Source organism: Platalea leucorodia (genome assembly GCF_965183815.1).
Source record: "Platalea leucorodia genome assembly, chromosome: 19".
Classification (NCBI taxonomy): Eukaryota; Metazoa; Chordata; class Aves; order Pelecaniformes; family Threskiornithidae; genus Platalea; species Platalea leucorodia.
Window position 1 is genome coordinate 6,282,964 of NC_138841.1, and position 18,929 is coordinate 6,301,892.

General features: G+C 43.9%; 1 protein-coding gene across 4 annotated transcripts in view; it reads left to right on the top strand.

Moving 5' to 3' along the window:
* Positions 1–63: 63 nt before the first annotated feature.
* CEPT1 (choline/ethanolamine phosphotransferase 1) overlaps positions 64–18,929 on the top strand; it is a 31,522-nt gene continuing 12,656 nt past the window's right edge. The window contains exons 1-5 of one of the 4 annotated variants that reach the window (XM_082330009.1): positions 64–99; positions 1,832–2,233; positions 5,937–6,084; positions 7,090–7,231; positions 14,234–14,318. In XM_082330009.1, the coding sequence (XP_082186135.1) occupies positions 1,838–2,233; positions 5,937–6,084; positions 7,090–7,231; positions 14,234–14,318 (771 nt within the window). In that variant the 5' untranslated portion in view covers positions 64–99; positions 1,832–1,837. Of the gene's footprint in view, positions 100–122; positions 211–1,831; positions 2,234–5,936; positions 6,085–7,089; positions 7,232–14,233; positions 14,319–18,929 lie in introns of those variants that run through there. The other 3 variants (XM_082330011.1, XM_082330008.1, XM_082330010.1) reach the window with 3 other exon arrangements.

Consider the following 18,929-nt stretch of genomic DNA (forward strand, 5'->3'; position numbering starts at 1 on the left):
CCCCGCCCCGCCCCCGGGGCGCGCCGCTGCCGCCCCCCACCTTCTTTCCGGCCGTCGCAAAAGGGGCGTAAAAGCGTCGCCCGGTGCGGGGAGGTTGAGGTAAATGCCGGGTTTCTCCTCGGTGGCGGGCGGGGACGGGGTCCGGCCTCGCGGCTCTGCGCGCTTCCCCCCGGTGGGACGGGGTCCCTGAGGGAGAGCGGCGCCGTGTGGGTGAGCGGGGAGGTCCTTGAGGTCGGGCTTGGGCCTGCGCTGCGGGTTGGGCCGGGGGCTGGGGTACCCCCGCCCGGCCTGGGTGCGGTGGGTCCTGGCCGGCCCCGGGGGCCGCCTCCTTCGGGCTGGGGGCGAAGCGGTTGGTTGGGCCGAGAGGTGCCCTTGTCCCCCTCCCTCCCCCGGGTGTTGGCCGGCGAGCAGCCAGGCCCGGGTGAAAGTCCTGCGGAAGCCGGGCTGTGTGGGGCTGTTTGGTTTGGAGGACGAGGCGGTCTTGGGTTGTTTTCTCTCCTCGGGGGGAGCAGCCCTTCAGGAAGAGAGGAAAAGCGTGTAGCTTTCTCCATTGGAGCTATTTTTTCTGGTCATCCAGGACAACACCCACAGGGACCTCCTAGGTGACTAAGTCTGATTTCCTGATAAGCGGATGGGTGCGAGTCTGCCTGCTCCCAAACTTATCAAGTTCCTGCATAAGCAAGGCCCTGTTCGCTTGCTTTCTCTTCTCCTCCTGCTGACAGGGCTTTCTGAGGCTGGCGTTTCCCTGTTGGAAATTGCCTTAATTAAGCTGTGGAGAGTGGAAATGAGAGCACTTGTTACTATGTCAGCATTGACCTTTGTTTTACATAGCTTATTTTCCCTACCTGGTATGTGTGTTGCTGATGGCTTTAGCGATGGCTGTCATCTTCCCCTCTCTAGCTTTGTTCTGCTAGACTTCACAGCTAGGGGTTTTTTCTTATTGTTTTTGGTTAGCTCTTGTAGATAAATAGCAAACTCTTCTTTTTAGTCTCCTTTCTCTGCTTTTCCTCTAGTTTGTGTGGAGAGTTACGTGTTTCTGGTCGCCTGCCTTCAAGGGAGATGGAACATGGCGAGGGTCCTCGTTTGCACTGGAAATGCTGTTCCCGTCCCTGTGTTTTCTTTTCACAGCTGCCTCGCGCTGGTGTCTGTAGGCTGCCTTTGACCAGCTAAAGCTCTCTAGCTCCTGCATGTTTCGTGCATATCTTAAAAGTTTAAATAGATGATGAGCCTTCACCTGAACTGGGTTAAATTTGGAGAAGAAAAAAGCCACAGCAAAACTGAAATAAGGAACAGTGGTCTGAAAAAAATGTTTATAACTGCCTTTAGGTGGTTGTTCAGCCTCACCAAAGAGGCAAAGCTTCTTCAAACCAGTTAAACTAAAACCACTACAAATGCAGAGAAATCATTAGTGCCGTCAATTGATAAGCTAAAGCGGTGTGCGTCTGCTACGTACAGCTAGCTCTCCTGTGAGAGAGATGTGAGGGGGCTGGCCGTGCCTTAGTCTGTACCATAAGTCAGTGGTGTGGTGTAAGTTTCTACTGCTGATGAAATTTAGGCTGGTGGCTGCAGGATATTTGCTTCAGTAAGCAGCAAGGAAAGTAAACAAGTGCAAGTTACCATTTTATAACTGCCTTGAGAACACTTGTTTCCAGTCTTTCCCTCAGCAATTCTCCAAATATCTTTCTTACCTAAGGGAAAACTCTTATAAAATCTTCTTGGTTTGCTGATGGCAAATGAAATGCTCCTTAGAGCAGCACCTAGAAACTTTTGATATCTTCAAATCTCATTTGTGCTCCTCACCTTCAGTATGTCTCAACCCTTTATGTTGCAGGAGCTTATGATTCTCCGTAGCAGCTGCTACCTGCCAAATAAAAATTCTGAGGCCGCCCAACCCATGAGTGGGCACCGAGCCATAAAGAGGCGATGTGGGGAGTCGCACCTGGAATCCCCCGCCGGCTGCGGTCACGGTCCCGCCGCTGGATGCGTGTTAAGCAAGCTAGTTCAGTTGCCTACACCTCCCTTGTCAAAGCACCAGCTGAAACGGTTAGAAGAACACAAATATCAGAGTGCCGGACGATCCCTGCTTGAACCCCTAATGCAAGGTTACTGGGAATGGTTAGTTGGAAGAGTTCCAGCCTGGATTGCCCCGAATCTGATCACCATCATTGGACTGTTAATAAATATCTTTACAACTCTGCTATTAGTATATTACTGCCCAACAGCTACAGAACAGGTGAGTTGTGGACCTCTGACAATCTTTGTTCGTAGCTACTGTCATCTGATAGCAGCTGGCTCTGTTCTCTGGTGGGTTCTTGTCTTTGTGGAGAACTGTTTCTCGTTGACTAGCTCACAGTTCTCGTATGTTTAAGCTGATCTCTAGAAATGTTTGTAATGTGTGTGCCTCTGTGTGAGTGCTGGCATGCAGGAAGAGCATGTACGGATTCTGGGGTTAGCACGCTGCTCGCTGAGGGAAACGGCGGTTCCTCTGGCCAATGTGTGCTGTATGAAATGGGGCCTAGAACCAAAATAGCTGTTCCGGTAGCAGCTGCGAAGGACCTGCTGCATGAAAGCTGCAGCCCCACAAGGCTTGAGTGCATGTGCAGACAATTAAGAAATGGATTTGCAGCTGTCTTGCATGGCACGTGGAGTTTTTGCCTCTTTTCTTTCTCTGCTTGTGACTGGGTTAGTCACCTTCAGGTTTCTGATCTAGAGTTACCGCACAAGAAGTGCAAGGTGACTCGATTGGCAGCGAGCTGAGTCTGCCTGCGAGCCCAGCTAGAGTTGCAACACAGCGAGGAACTTGAGCTCAGACAAGGGACTGAGCTCCAAAGCGGTGCAGCTTGGGAGATCAAGGCCGGCTGGCGTGGCTAAACCCAGCTTACTAAAATAAAGGAACGGCTTTCTTCATCCCGCGTGGGGCCTGGCAGTTCGCACGACCGGGCGGCTCAGATCAGGACCTTAGGTACAGCCTGTGATGAGCTGTGGGAACACAAAGTTGTCGTCTTGAGCAGCATGCTGCCTGAGTAGTCCGTGCTGTGAGAAGGCTGGATAAAAGTCAGTAAAAAGTAGTTTTATTCTTTGTTCTGAACGCACTAAAAGCGCTCCTGTCCTCAGGAGAACTGTCTTAACTTCCCGTAATTCCTGGTTTCAGGGGTACAAAAGTCTTTACAAGGCATTTCAAGTTTCTAGTTTCAAAGACTTCTCTCTCTCACTAGAGTTACCTTGTAAGACACTTGTAGGGCTTAATTTTTGTACACTGGAAACATTTTGTCACTTGAATGTTGCATCTTAAAAGCTGCTCGTATCTATAAGCACTGAAAAAGGGAATCATTTGGTACAGAAAATGTATTGCTTATCAAATAGCTGGAGAACATCTTGCAAGCTCTAGCTCCGTAACCAAGTCTCCCAGCTGAGGTTGGGAGAATGCTTCGTAGTCAAGAGGCATCAGTTTGTTTCCATCCAGACTCCAAAAACCCCACGTAGGTTGGCACGTTCAACATTGTGCATCCCTCTTCCACGTATGCCATAGTAAAGGATGTTTGCCTCTTCTAGAGATCTGTTGAAATAGATGGTTTCACAATAACTTGTGGAATTTGGCAGGTGTGAGATAAAAAGTGAATATTAAGTCGGAGCAATGAATACTTAGAGCAGCTCCTTCCTTGGTTTTAACTTGCTGCTTACTCCCATAGCAGTACTACATGGGGTGCTGAGACTCCGAAATCCCGTTTGATAGAGAGACTTCAACCTGTCTGTATTTCAGGAACTTAGCAATTGGTATAGGCCACTGAACCAGAGCATAATCTAAAATTTAGAGAACAGTTGTGTTTTGGTAATTAAACTGAAGTATGCGCTAAGCTACACTCAGTGTCGAAAAGTCACAGCGTTAGCTGTAGTCTGCTGTATTAAAACACTGTTTCGTGTTTAACGGTTTGAGAGCTACTTTGTGCTAAGTGAATAAGATTGTTTTCTCGCTTGAGCTGAAAAATAACTTTCTGCTGAGGTAGCTTTCAGCCTGATCTGATTTGCCATATGGCACTGCAGCCCCGTGTGCTGGCACGACAAGGAGGATGCCATCTCAGTGCTGGAACTGTAAGCTTGTGCTTTTTAAGTGTCAAGTAGCTGTCTGGGGGAGAAAATGGGGCTTTGAAATTCCAGAAACAGATTTTTTTTTGTTGTGTTGTTTTGGTTTTTTTTCCCCCAAAAGCTCTATTGCTTTCAGCTGTAAATCGTCTCTTCCTTGTAGCTCAGTCTTAGTTCCGCTTTTTTCAAAAGTGACTTGTCTCTTCCTGTTGATGAAAGGTGTAGCCAGGAGGAGGTAGCTATTGCTTACAGCTTCAGTGGTAGCCGAATGAAAACGAGATACGAATAGTTCCACTGCCTGCTTAGCTGGGGAGACCCCAGCTAGCAAAGCGCCGAGCGATGGAATGGTACCTGAATTTTTGTTTTTTAAAAAAGATTTGGATAAGAGAGAGAGCTGTGAAATCTTATGCAGATACAAAGCATATCTAAATAGAAACACCTACACTGGTAATGAAAGTAGTGTTTAAGAAAGAAGAGCTAGCGGTCTGATTTTTTTTTTTTAAAGTTTGTAGAGGAAAAATTGCATGATACTGAAAGATAATTTAAACCTTGGGTATAAAATCTGTCCACAAGAAATAGAAATACCATCATGGGATGGAATTCTGTTAAATCACACCCTTGTCTAAATGTGATCCTCTGCTTTTGGGCGACACGTTTCCCCCTTACCTCTCTTCGTGTGACGGTTTGTATAGCTACACTGCTGGAAGCAGAACGCGGTGCCAGCTTTTCAGGCAGAATGAACTGTTTTAGTAAAATGCAGTAGCAGGAACAAGGCAAGCTGGAGACAGAATATATTTAAGTTGATGTGCCTCAAATGAGTCATGGTTGGGTAGACCAAAAGAAGCTGGACTGCAGAGCTCTGAGAGGCACGTCAGCTTGATTAAGCTACTTAGCAGCATTTGGACTTAGTTGGCATGGTCTGTAAAATAGAGCTGCTCGTAAGTGCTCACTTTTATAAAGTGTGTCCCATGTGAAGATTGCAAAATATCCAATAATATCTGTTTTACGGATGTGTAAACTGAGACAGACTAATGGCAGCCCTCTGGCTTTTGTGGTAATAATGGTTTGTGCTTCAGACACTGAAAAAAGCTTGAATTGTAGTCTTTGGTCTAGCAGGAATTTGGTATCATTTGTACTTCTGTAGAAATAAATCGCTATATGGGATGTGAATATTAAGGGTTATTAACGTAGATTGGGCAAAGCTGCTGTTACCTATAATAGAAAAACGAGTTGTTGGTGGAGGTGCCGTACTGCAGAGCCCTGAAGCTTTACAGATCACAGAAAATGTAATAGTTAAACTTGAACTCCAAAAGCTTGAGCCCTTTGCAATGACACAGTTCTCAAATGCCACTGCGGCCTGGTAATGCCCTGTCCTTGGCAGTGTTTTGGTACGTGACACCTCATTGAGGTCTTGTGAAGACGAGCTCGGTGTTTGTGACGCGGTTGCACGTTTTGGGGGCTAAGAAAGTTTTCCAGTTTCTAAATCACTCAGACAACTTGCACGTACCCCTACACGAAAGAGAAGCAAGACAAGGGCTTAATTGCGCACCGCTTTGCAGATGTAGTACTATAATATTTTTCAGATGTACAGTGCAGCTTGCTGCTTTAGAAAATGTGCTGTACCTGTTAATCTAAGCTAGTAGTTCTTGTCGCTGTTTTCTTTACGTCTCGCATGTCATAACCCTCTCTGCCTGTCCCTGTGCGGACCAGCTACTGAAAGGTCTGTGAATGTGATGAGGAAGTGTGTGCAAATGAAAAACTACTCTATGATAGAGTGTAAGATAGTTCAACTTCAGGCTTTTAGGTTTTTTTAAGGTTTAAAATAATCTTTTACTCTCATTGACTTTCTTTCTTAGGCACCTCCCTGGGCATACATTGCTTGTGCATGTGGCCTTTTCATCTACCAGTCTCTGGATGCTATAGATGGAAAACAAGCAAGAAGGACAAATAGCAGTACTCCATTAGGAGAACTTTTTGATCATGGCTGTGATTCACTTTCCACAGGTATTGTCATTTTTAATTGAAGTATGAGGATTAAATGCCTATTTCAGGGATCAAATCTGGAATCCAGAAAAATGCTTCTTTACTGAAGAAGAGGACAACTGATATTGCTGAATGTGTAGCTTTTCAGTCAACCTTCTTTCCATAGACAGTGCTCTTGATCAACTGAATGCCTTCTCTTGTATTACACTGAAAAAAAAAATTAAGCATGTGACTAACTCAATCTGAGCCAGCAGTCTTCTGTGGATGCTTTATCAGAGTCTTGGTTCTAAAAAAATTTCTGTAAGAAGTTGTCAAAATGCTCTTCTATATTATTTTAGAGCGAATCTCTCTATAGAGCGATTGCAGGACAGGTATGAAGCCTAAAGAATGGGATGGTAGAAGTCTGCGTTTAAGACTAGAATCAGCAAGATCAGTTCCTTTCTAGGTAGGCAGAGTTCTTTGAGCCGGCCTGAAGTTCAACCCCATTGCAAAAGAATGGTCAGAGGCTTTTGGTTACTTAAATTCTAAAGCTCTTATGCTTTCAGTTTTTATGAATACTTTATCAAAGTTGTGTATTTAAAGGGGTGGGGGGGAAGCATGAATCTTGAATGACAGACCTTGGATTTTCTTAATAGCATAATAAAAACTCAGAAAATGGGGGAGAAAATATGTCCAGCAAATCTTGGATGAAAACGCCAAAACTCTGGCCGCAGGCTGCAATTGCATAAATCACTCAAGTCCCTTGATGTCTAATCCCATTAAGTTCAACAAAAATGTAGGAGGCTAAGAAACCCTCAATATTGAGGACTTCTGATAACTGATATGAATTTAAATATACATTTTTACAGTCTGTACTTTTTTAAAATGGAAGTGTTAATCTCTTATGTCTGTGAAATAAAACACGTCAGGATACCTTCACACTGTCTCTCCTTCTCTGGGTCCTTTTGTTAGATTTGTTTCTGGTAAGGATCTTTACACACAGACACACTTTATCCTTTTTACTATGTGACTGATTTTCTCCTGCAGTCTTTGTGGTTTTGGGAACTTGTATTGCTGTGCAGCTGGGAACGAACCCTGACTGGATGTTCTTTTGTTGTTTTGCTGGAACGTTCATGTTTTACTGCGCGCATTGGCAGACGTACGTCTCTGGAACGTTGCGCTTTGGCATGTAAGTACCTTGGCTGAAAATAAAACTGAAAGTTAGGCTGCTTTCCTGTCTAGTTGCCCTTTATGTGATTGTAGTTCAGGTACTAAGAGCAGTAGTAAACTGTTTATATTCATATATACACACTTAGAGCTTGTGGCAGCTATTACCTATTGGATTCACAATTAATACTGAATGTTACTTGGCTTGTTTTAGGAGTGGTAAAATATCCTTCTGTCATATGAGTTAATTAGGAGCTTCTGATGGGATTTAAACTTAAATAAATAAGGGAAAGTATCCGATGTTGCATCCCCAAGAACGGAATGCTTTTGTCAGATGGTGGCAGTCTGGCTTTAGCATTCAGTTGGCTATCTCTTGATCTGGCTTGACTTGTGATGATGTATACTTAACCTTTACTATTAAGTATTACTCTTAAAATATAGTGTATTCATTGACATTGTGCCTACAATTGAAAGTTCTGAATCCTTCTTAGTTAGTGTAGACCGTGCTTCTGTCAATAACGGGACCAAAATTGCGATGCCCAGAAGGTCAAGAGCTGAAGTCGTGTGTACTGGTGGGTGGGGGTCGGTGGGGAGACGGAACACAAGGACTCGGTGAGCCGTGGGGCTCACTAGCCTTAATGGGGAAATGTACGTTTATTCCATGTTTGCATTCATGGATCTAACAAAGATATTTCAGGTAAATACGCTGCAGAATGATTTGGCACCTGGAAACCTCTGAAATTTGCCCTTAGTTTGTAGGGGGTTTTGAAAGAATGCTACAAGATGCATGGTTTATTTACAGTCTATTTTTATTGATCTGTGGATACCCAGTTACTGCTAAAACAGTACAATATGGAGCTCTTGTCTGTAACATCTTATTGGCAGAACACTAACGCAGATTCTCTTGAGAAACTTCTGTGTTTCTGCTCAAAAATGTAAGATATTGGAGCAGTTTTCACTGGAGGAAGGAAAAAAGAACATCCAGACCCCTATTCTAATCCTGCCTATACCAAAGCAGACTGAATCGTTTCAGTCAACTCTCTGATACTTAAATCTTTCAAGTAAGACGTCTGGCTCAAATCTTGTACTGTTTTAGGCTTCTGATTTCATGCTGTACCGAAGGTCTCAATGCTGAGTGCTTTTAGCTCCCTTTGAACTTTACAGGGCCCCGATAATTAAAGGCTTCCTGTTATTGATCAAAGAACACAAAAATCCCCAACCTTGGCACGTGCTTGACTTTACAGATGCAGGTATCAAAACCACCCAGTTTGGTTTTGTGCTCCAGACAAATGTGCACGTTACTCCTGGTATTCACTGTGACTTCTGCTTCTTGCTTTTGTGAGGAGCCTTTCTGTTCTGGAGACAGCATTTTGTAGCAGATACTCTTGTTCTGCATGGCCTTATCTTATGAGAATTTGATGATCCATCAATATGTAGCTAATTTAGAGAAGGCGTAAGCACACAAATGTGCGTGTATCATTATTTTAGATAATGGGCAGCACTGTATATAAACATTTGTTTCTTCATTTGCCCCCTGCCATAAGGTTAATAGACTGCCATAAGGTTAATAGACTGCCATAAGCTGGCCTTCATTTCTATGGCAAAAACTCTGAGATTATTTATCCAGTTAATTGATTCTCACTCTTTGCTGCTATTTTTTTCTGAAGCTTCCATTTCACCAATTGTAAAACTGAAAAAAAGTCTGTATTTTATCTACCCTTTCAGATTCCTGGAGCACACAGGCTTAGGTATTCTTACCCCTGAATAAGTGGAATTGGAGACAGCTGTTGAAAGGAGCTGAAAAGGTCTTAGTGCCCAGTAGCTTTTTCCTGTCTGTGTATCCTACGTAGTAAATCTATGTCAAAAATACACGGAGGGGGCTGTGAAAAGTAGTGATGTTTTAGGAAATGTGACAGCGCTTCTAACTTGCCTTCCATTCCAAAGAGGCAGGAAAGAGCACACGGTGGGTTATCACTTACTGTGTTTCTGTGATGAGATTATGTCCAAGAAATTGTATTTCATTACAGAGATCAACTCAATAAGCAAACTGGAAATGGCTCAGAGAAGAGCAGCAGACCGCTGAAGGGCAACATTATTTTGCTCCTTCCACACAGCTCAAACTTGAACAGTTAAATGTATAATCAACTTTGCTTGCTGAAAAAGTCTTCAAAAAAAGAAAAAAGATAAATTAGTGTGTCAAATTAAGCATATGCTTGCAGAACAGAATGTCTGATTCGTATATGCTTCCCTGAAGCTGTGTGGAGTGCGCTTTGTGGCAGCCTCTGTCTGCGGAGCAGGAGCGCTCACCCGGAGGGAGGAGGAAAGGGGATGGTTTCTGCTAAATTCCTATGGAGTATTGCAGGTGGAGCAGGAAAACTATTAGCTTAATTGTGCTCAATTACTGAAACATCAGCTGTGCTGGTTCTTTTTCTTCCCACTGACAACCGCGGGGAGCTGCCCTGCACTACTCCAGGACTGCAGAATAATCAGCTGAGACGGTAAGGTCCTGTGATCTGTCTCCATCTTTAAATGATCGTATAATTTTATTAGATCTTGGCAGCTGATGCAGACTTTTCAAAAAGCAACCTGAGTTGGTTAAATAGCTCAAAAAAATAGCTAGAGGTCAGTATTGCTTAAAAATTCCCCGTGAGGAAGCAGGAAGCGTCTCAAAGCAAGCGGGGTTGGCTACAGGAAAAGTCACCGTAAGTAACATCAACAGCGCAAAGGCAGCAGGGAACAGTGTGGGGAGAGTCGTATGCAGAGGTTTGGCTTAAGAACCAACACCCCGGGAACGGGCTCGTGAAAGAGCAGGAATATACTGCACGTTTGAAGAAACAAACAGGTGATTCTGAATTGCAGGAGGACATTCAATATTAAAGCAGTCCAAATACTTTGTTCTCCTGTTCTGTTTTTCAGCACAGTAACTGGTTTATCTGGATTGTGGACTTGGGCTGCAATACAGACTGAGCTTTGTTTCAGGCTTACTCTTGTATGGGTACAGCTGTGCCGTAACAGGGGCATCTCTGGTTTGGAAAAAGTGCATTTTCTTCTGCACGTCACAAAAATCAAACTGGCAGGCCCCAATGGACTTCCACATGTCCATGTGGAAGCAGATCTGGTACCTTAGGAACACGGTGCAGAAACTGGAATCATTAGGGAATACGGTGCACAAATGCTGAAGGGAATTTGCCTGCTGTTAGCTGGAGCCCAGTTGCGATTACTAGCTCTGGTTCTTGCAGATCCAGACTTATTCCGCTTGGATTCAATGCTGCACCTGCTCACTGTTCTGCCGTCAAGAGGTACACGAGGAGATGTCTGTTCGTGCGGGTTCGGTGCTGGATCTGACCTTACAAGGTCAGCGCACAGACGGTCTGGCTCGGCAGGAGCTGTCTCAAATCCGGGGTAGTTAGAAGCGAAGCTAGAGCTATTAGTTTCTGTCAATTGAAATATGGAAAGTTGGCGATAGTAGAAATTGTAAGGGGGTGTGTGTAAATGTATGTATAAATAAATACACACGCAATGAGATGGAAATTAGTTTCTACGGAGGCTTCCTAAAGGCGTACCAGTAAACACTGAGAGAAAGGATCAGTTCTTACCAGCTTTCATATAACTGAAAAGTCAAAATTGTTGCTTCGTTGTTTGAATAACAGTCCCTAGAGAAAGCGAAAGCATTCAGGCTGTCTAACAAAACAGCCGTTGTTGAGGAATGTTGGAGAACTTGGGGGAGCATTCTTGTTCAGTGACACTGTAGCAGTTGTACATAAGCAAGAGCCCCCTCGATGATGGGTTTGTTTAGGGGGGGAAGAAGGGTCATTTGGTTCACCTTCTGAGCCTCCTTGCCAGTCCTGCCGCTGAGGCGTAAAGGAGAGACGAGTGAATGAGGCCGTATTTCAGAAAGCAGCTAAAATGAAGCCTTCCTCCTTAGCAGTTCGCAGGAAAGGAGCGAGTGTGTTGTCTTGGATAGACAATTCACACCAAATAGCAAAATACAGAGATGGAAGCCTTCCAAGGCAAAGTTTTTAGCACACTGAGTTCTTGCTCTTGGGAACAGCTTCGGTATCTCAGGATTATGGTAGGAGATAAGGCAGTAATATCCATGATTATAGGGCTTAAAACTTTCCACCTTAGGAGTTTTCCCAACACTTCCTGAAGAACTTTAACACCGTGGTTATTTGCGGAGGAAAGTTTGAAGCTCAGTAGGGTCTCTCCTGATGTCAGGGGGTATTGGTTTCTCTACACTTGCAAGAAGCGCACGTCGAAGCACGTTGTGGTCGGTGCTAAGTTTGCCGCTTGCACCCCGCTGCCTTCTGCGTACTCAGTCACTCATTGCCCCCGTCAGCATTTCTCCAGTGCTTGGTGTGTGTCATACAAATATGTATAAGTGCCTCGCTACGGCATTAATACATACAGCTGAAATTGCTGAGGGCTGACGTAAATGATGAGGGGGGGTTTTCACATCATGATCCTCCTCCTCCTCTTCCCTTCCCTCTCAGAAGTCCCGTAGCGGTGTTTTAAACCAGGAACCAGGCTGTCGTGCAGAGGTGCTGCTGCCGGTTTTTCTGCCTTTACCGTTGAAAGATGTTCTTACTGCTCTGTGAAATAGCGAGCTTCCACGTAACGAGGTGTGGCCATTAGCTGACCTGTACAACTTTTAATGAGCAGCAAAAGGAAAAAAATTATGTATCATCTTAAGTGTATTACAACAAGGAAAGGAGAAAAGCTTGTGGCTCATTTTTAATCTTATTTTTACCTCAAGATGAATTTCCTGTAGCTGGGAATAGTTTTAATTGGCTTCTGCTTTTCTTCTGTACGGTTTGCTTTATGCATGCTATTTGTATTTCACTACGTCCAAGTAAAACGCTGGGTTGGAATGAGTTAAGATTAAACTCCACAATAACCTTTAAAACTAAGCACTTGGACTGCTAGCATGTGACTTTCAGCCTTTTTCTCTTGTGTTATGATGATGAACATTCTTTTCTTGCTGCAGTGGTTCCCTTAAGAAAACAATCCTTTGTCTCATGCTCAGATTCGTCGTTCGTTGCCCAGCCTGAGTAATCCCACTTGCATGCTTGGTAGATACGGATAAGACAGATGGAAGGATCATCATTTCTCAGACCGGCGTGCCGCTGTGCGGAGTATTAAATAGTAGACGTATCCTCTTGAGTTTCCCAGCCTCCTAACTTCTGTTTTCGGATGAGGCAAGAGTGTTTTTCTTGTCTGCCGTGTTTTGCTACACGGGACTGTTGCAAGGAATTCAGTGTGTGGAAGAGGAGGAGGATGGTACAGAAATGCCCCCCCTGCCCCCCTTAGTTTCACACAATATTAAAGAGAAGCTGTATTAAATCGGCAGAATTGGTAGCGATGGACTTGATTTTGGAGCAGTCGCCAGCGTAAGTATCTCTTTCCTGTTCTTGGTTGGGTCACTTTCTCAGGAAATCTCTCAATTTTGAGTGAAGTCCTTTGGGTTGACCATTCTGGATGAGGAAAGAATTGACTGCAGCTGGCTCTGAACTCTGAAACTTGATTCAGTGGTGGCCCTTGTAAAGTCTAATGGCTTGTTTAATCCAGCAGGACCTTTTAAGAATTGCACAAGGAATATGCTCAATAAATTAGCACTGACAGAGTATATTCTGGATGCGTGACTAATCAGTTGCTTGTTAATTGGCTCAAGGCTCTCACCAGCTTGACAGGGGAACCCAGCGGAGCAGACAGCATACGAAATAAGTACTTGTCACTGCCAACATCTAAGTAGAGTTAAGCACATGCCAAGGTTGATGGCCCCCTCTTAAGCTTTCCCAGATAACGTTTAAAAAATGAATCCATGTCTGAATTACAAATATCGCTTAGAGTGACATAGGAAAAAAGGAAAAGAAACCGCAGCTGTCCAAAAGTACCAAAGCTACGTTGTTTGTATATGCGACTTTCTCTTCCTCTAGTCCCTAAAATACCGAATGTAACCTTTTCTAACTATGTACTGTATTATGTGCTGTGATAAACTGAAAATGCTTCTCGGACCGAAACTCGGTGCACCCTCTCGGCGGGCATGGGACCGCGCGTCGTGCGGCGCTGCTTCAGCCCTGCCAGCGCGATGGCGATGGGCGTTGGTTCCCTGCCGACGCGCCCCTGCGATCAGGGCGCCAGTCCGCCTGCTTCCGTTCCAGGCACGCTTTGATAAGCGTTACGCTAAACAGGATCTCTGTTATGGCTGAATCTTATTGCTGAAATTTTTTTTTTAACTAGATGGTTTGATGTAATTTTAATTTGATCACATTTTAAAATATTTCAGTTATAAAATGCTATAAATCTGTGTTGTACCTTAAGGTAGTCGTGGCTGCGTTGGCCACAGCTTATTTTTTCATCCCTTTCTGTCAAGGTTGAAAAATAAGTGTGTACAGAGCAGAGTCTGGTTGCCACTGAATAGGGGACCAGAGCTAACTTGACTTTTTTCAGCATTATTTGCCAAAAAGCCAAGGAGCTGGTGAGCAGGGAGGTGTAACTCCTGCTTTTCCCTTAGAGGGGGCAAACTGGAGATGCAGCCTGCGCTTCTGCTCTACAAAAAATACACAGTAGCATCTTTAGATGAAGAATTCACCTATTCAGTGTTATTTGGGGATACAGGCATGGGGTAGGGAGATGAGAGGTCCTGGATTGTGTTTGATTATGAGTTTTATTTGTTGGGACTTGGAGCAAGGAATTAATTTTGTTTCCTCATGCGCACGCTGATGAATGTGTTTGCCCACGTGTTGGTGTGGTACTGTAAAACTGTAAATCGTGCGAGCTCTGAGTGGAGTTTTGAATGTGTAAAATGCTATGTAAGCTGTTATATTTTTGTTAATTCATGAATACTCTCATTTTTTGGTGATCATTAATTCCCTTCCTCTGACCTACCCTTTAATCCCAATGCTGCATGGTAGTTGTCTGGATTTTTGTTCTTTACGCCGTGACTGAAGATCCGTTCTAATGGTTCCACTTAACTGAAGTGCTCAGGAAAATGTTTTGAAATATTTCTTTCCCTCACATGTAGATTTGATGTTACGGAGTCTATGCTCTGTACAATAGCAATCCAGCTTCTCACAGCAGCTCTGGGGCCCTGCTTCTGGAACTCTACGGTAAAGCGAACGTTAACGCTACTTGGCCAGCAATGGCATAGACTAAGCAGAGACAGCGCCTTTGTCATGCACATAGTAACTGGTCCATGAGAAACATCTTTGAAGGGTATTTCACAAGTGCTTTAATACGCGGGGGAAAAAACGTTTGCAAAATATGAACGAGCAGTAAAAATCCAATCTAACTGGAAATAATTTTTTTTTAAAGCATCATATTTTACTTGAAAACAAAGCAAAAACCTGCCTGTTAAACAGAAACGTTTGCTTTAAACATTTCTTTTTATTTTCTCACAGTTCCGTCTTCACCTAAAAGATAACCAGGGTTGTGGAAGCAGCTCTGTAAGTGTGGGTGTAGAGTCATTTTGTTGGAACTGCTTTTTAAAATTGTAGAATTTTTTTTTGCTGTTGCTGTTTAAATACCTTTCCACCAGAAAAAAAAAAAAAAGAATTGCTTGGCTAGTTCAGGGAACCGTAAGCTGTGCGATAGCTGAAAAAATCACCAGTTACTGGTTAAAAAATGCCTGTTTTGGACTCTGCTGCTTCATCCGTGGAGTCCAGTTGCTTAACTGTGCTTGCAGCTTCGTTGTTCAACTTCATTTCCTGGTTGTCTTTATTTTCAAAATGCTTTTCCTTATGTCTGTGCTAAATATATCCTCCTCCACTCTGGTTTACCACTTTTTAGAAAGGCCTTTCTCTTCCTTATTTTGGCTTTTTTAATACAGCGTATATAGGTGGGGTTCCCCCCCCCCAGTAAAATGGTATCATCAGAAGTGGGTAAGTTGGGTTCCTTGGAATTTCTCATAGTTGCTGGATTATTAGCCAGGAGTTTCCCTTGAAATATTTGAGGATTTAAGAATAGCTTTTGGACAGCCTTCTTAGAACATCAGATTTTGAATAAAACTGAGATTTTTTTTTTTTGGTGGCTTGTTTGCATACCCTTTGTTAAACTTGCATTGATGCAAATTGTGCTGTTCTGCTTTGTTTTGTTTTTTTATGTAATGGTTCAGCACAATCTCTGCTTTCATGAGGCTATTAGAAAGAGTCCTTAATTACCAGCTCTACTTTAGATCCAACACTATCAGCGATCTGGTAAATCGTGGTGTTTGCCAGATCCACTGCCTGCATCTGACAGTTTAAGCCCGGTGCCATTGGGCCTGCTCTGAAGGCAGTCAGATGACAGAATGAAAAATGATAGAAAAATACTTTGTTGACAGTCTATGAAAGGCTGGAAATACTTAGTGTCAGGAAATGGTAAAGTAGCAAGCAATAATTTGAAGGAAGGAAGAGCTTAATCAAGATTTTAGCGTGTTGTGATAACAGCGTTATGACTCTGCCCGACAAGTCTCTTGGGGGGGGGGGGGCGGGAAATTCCTTAGTACCGAAACATTCGGAGACTTCCAAAGTCACCCCTTGGTATGGTAGTGATGTGGGAGGAAGAAAGTGAAATTCTGTAATGAAAGCGAGTTGTTTAAAATGGATAAGGCAAGTTGCCATCTGATGGAGGAGGGAGGGAGGAGCTCCCTTCTGCGCGGATGCCCTGGAGCTGATGGAGGTGGCAGTCTGCAGACCCCACCTATGGTCTCCGCCCTTGGAAAGGATGCCTTTGCTGTTCAAAAAGAAATGTGTTTTACGAATAAATGCGGTGGGTGGTAGGACTGGGGTCTGTAGTGGCTGAGCCAGGCAGGGCATTTTGTCACTTTTGCTCCCGTAACAGAACGCCGAGTGTTCGCTTGTCACAAGTCCCCTCACGCATGCTAACGTTAACCGGTTTTTAGGCAACTGTATTACAGAACAGACTGATTATCCTCTAAAATTCTTGTGTATGTAGTTTCAGATATCTTCTAGTAGCTTTATTTTGAGTCTTAACTAAGTAAAGATGCTGCTACTTCTGAATCCCTTACTGTGAACACGGATCGCGCTTATTTTACGCAGTTTGAAGTCGGGTGGTATAGATTTTTTTATTTCATCTCCGAGATGGTTAAGCTACAGGAAATACGTATTCACGCTGCTCTCCTTCATCTGATAGCTGTTTCATGTGACAAACATTGGTAGTCAGAAAGCAGAGTAATATCGCCCTGTCTTGAAAATACTACGTGATCTGGCAAAATGCGAAGTGAACAGATTGCAATTCTTGCGACACGGATAAGCCTCGTAGTTACTTTATTCATCAAGGAGGGGAAAAAGTTTCTTAAATTGTTAATGAATTTTGCTTATGCCTTTAGCCTGTGGAGAAATTATTTAAGAGAACACAAAGGCTTTAAACAAAAGGATTTGGGGAATCAAGTTAAAGAGTGTAAATGTGCAGAGTTCTGGAGAGCTTCAGCCCTGCAGCGCTGTGCTGTCACCCCTCAGTACTTGTGCGGGTGGAGTGTGACTCTTGCTTGTACACACCTCGCCTTTCGGTGTTTTCCATAGCCCAGAAGTGGGCAGATTTAATACAGTTTAGCACAATGTATATTACATATAGAGGAATTGCAAATGAAGGTGTTTAAGATGTATGAATCTGGAAAACACTCAGACTTTTATAGGAAATAAAAAGTTAAAATAATACTGTTCTTGTTAATCTTTTATTATGTCAGCAAACGTAAGTTTGAACGCTAGCAAGTAATCTGTATTCCAGTTTGGCACGACGAGGAAGGACAGATTAATAGAGTAAAACGCATGGCAGCGTGTGCCGTGAAATCCGTTGCCGTCGCGCTGCGGGAACGGGAGAGCCCCTCTGAGGCTCGGCGGCTCCTGGGAACCGAGGCAGGCGGGGAGCGAGGGACGAAATGCGCATTGAAAACCTCACAACTTTTTCTGCTTCCCTGACTTTCTCGGAATCGAAACACAGATATTCCTGTTTGCAATCTTCAGTTCGCAGAGGCAGCTGGTGCAGCGTTGACGTTGTTTGACCTGGTCCCTGCTTGCTGTCTTCAGTTCTGCCGAGCTGCTGTTTGTTATTCCTTCCTCACATCAGTTTGCTGCAGAATCAGTATTCTTCAGGGTCATTTTTGATGTTTTTCCCAGCCTTGCAATTGGATGTTCTGTCTAGGCCTTTTTAGTTTGTTAAACTATTGAGTCTAGGTTCTTTGTTTCTTTGTCTCCAGCGTCTGATCTTTCTTCCTTGCTTCTTTGCCTGGATGTTCCTGGTGATCTTAAAAACTTCATCCAGGGTCTTCTGTTTATTTTCTAGAAGATGAAAAAGTCCCTGGTTTATTTGAAGTGATCTTTGCAGTTACATTGCTTTGTGTCTGTTGAGGAACCCTTACGATAACTTTACGTCCATCTGTTGAAGCGTGGGGTACGTCTTGGGGGAAACGCTTTGTTTCATTTTTCTTCATTTCATACGTTTTTGGGCTCCGCCACATATTGTGCGCTATGTCTCTGCATCATCCTAGCAACATAAACTGTTTGGGCAATGCTGATGTGACTCAATTCGTCAGGAAACACAGGCCAAAAAAAACTGTCAGGTTAGGGGAAGTGTGGCTCAAGTGATTGCTGAAAATATCCCAGTTGAGAGGCTTTCAGAAACCCCCTTATTGAGCTGCAGAATTCATGCTGCTAGCTCTTTCCATTTGTTTTTTCTTAGGATGTCCACTGTAGCATTTAAAGGAGTAAATAAATACAAACGCAAGGAGAAAATAGAATCAGACTTTGAACTGGCGGATTCCCTTCTTGCTTTGAAATGTTTTTGCTTTCCTCCGGGTCTGCGTATGGTACCCGGCTACTGGTTGTGTGCAGTAATTAATGGGGGGGTCTGCAGCACCAAAGGCCTTTCCCCACTTCTGATTTCCCAACGCCGTGTGTTTTGGCTTTTCTTTTTCCTCGTTGTACCTATCTTTGTGCATTGAAGCTAAAAATACTTTCCCAGTTCTATCAGAGTTTGAAAACAATATGGTGGCTGAGGCAATTTGTGGATCTCTTTATTACTAGCACATTTTATCTCGAAGGCATTTATAAATGGAAGTTAATGATTAAAGTGTAGGAATGAGTGTCCTCTGGATTGCCTGGCGTGTCCGCATTTTCCAGGTAGTGCTGTGCGTTACCTTTGCTCGTATCCTTCTTGACCGAACCATCGTTGCTTTGTTTTCTAATTGCATTCTTTCACTTTTTTTACTGTGTTACATTTTAAGGGCTGTTTGGGACTTTTATGAACGCTGGTAGCAGTCCACCTGTGTCGCATTCGGAAGCCTGAACTCGTTCCCACTTGCTCCTTTGGCTCCCTTGCCGTCTAAGCTGTAGCTGCACGGTCACTTCGACCCAGCACCGTTTTGTTTGGCAGCGCAGACCTTCCACTGCCCTCACCTTTGTGCTGGCGTCATTCATGAGGTCACACCAGATGGGTAAGGGCAGCTTCTGTGCTAGAAATTGGGACAGGAACCTTTCTTTTCTTCTCCTTTTTTTGTTTGGGTCATTTTAGCTAAGCCAATTTCCTGATCCAGTCGATAGCATGGGACTGTAGGGCTGGCCCAAGGGAGAAAGTGGGACTGAGCAGTTGGTTTTGGGAGAGAAAGTGGTCAGTTTTTAGAGAAGTCGGGATGGCTTCTCCTTTTAGCAGCAGCATGGATTTAGTCCAGTTTAATGCTGTAGTTGCACAGACATTTTAAATTCGAGCTCAATGAGTAAAGGAAC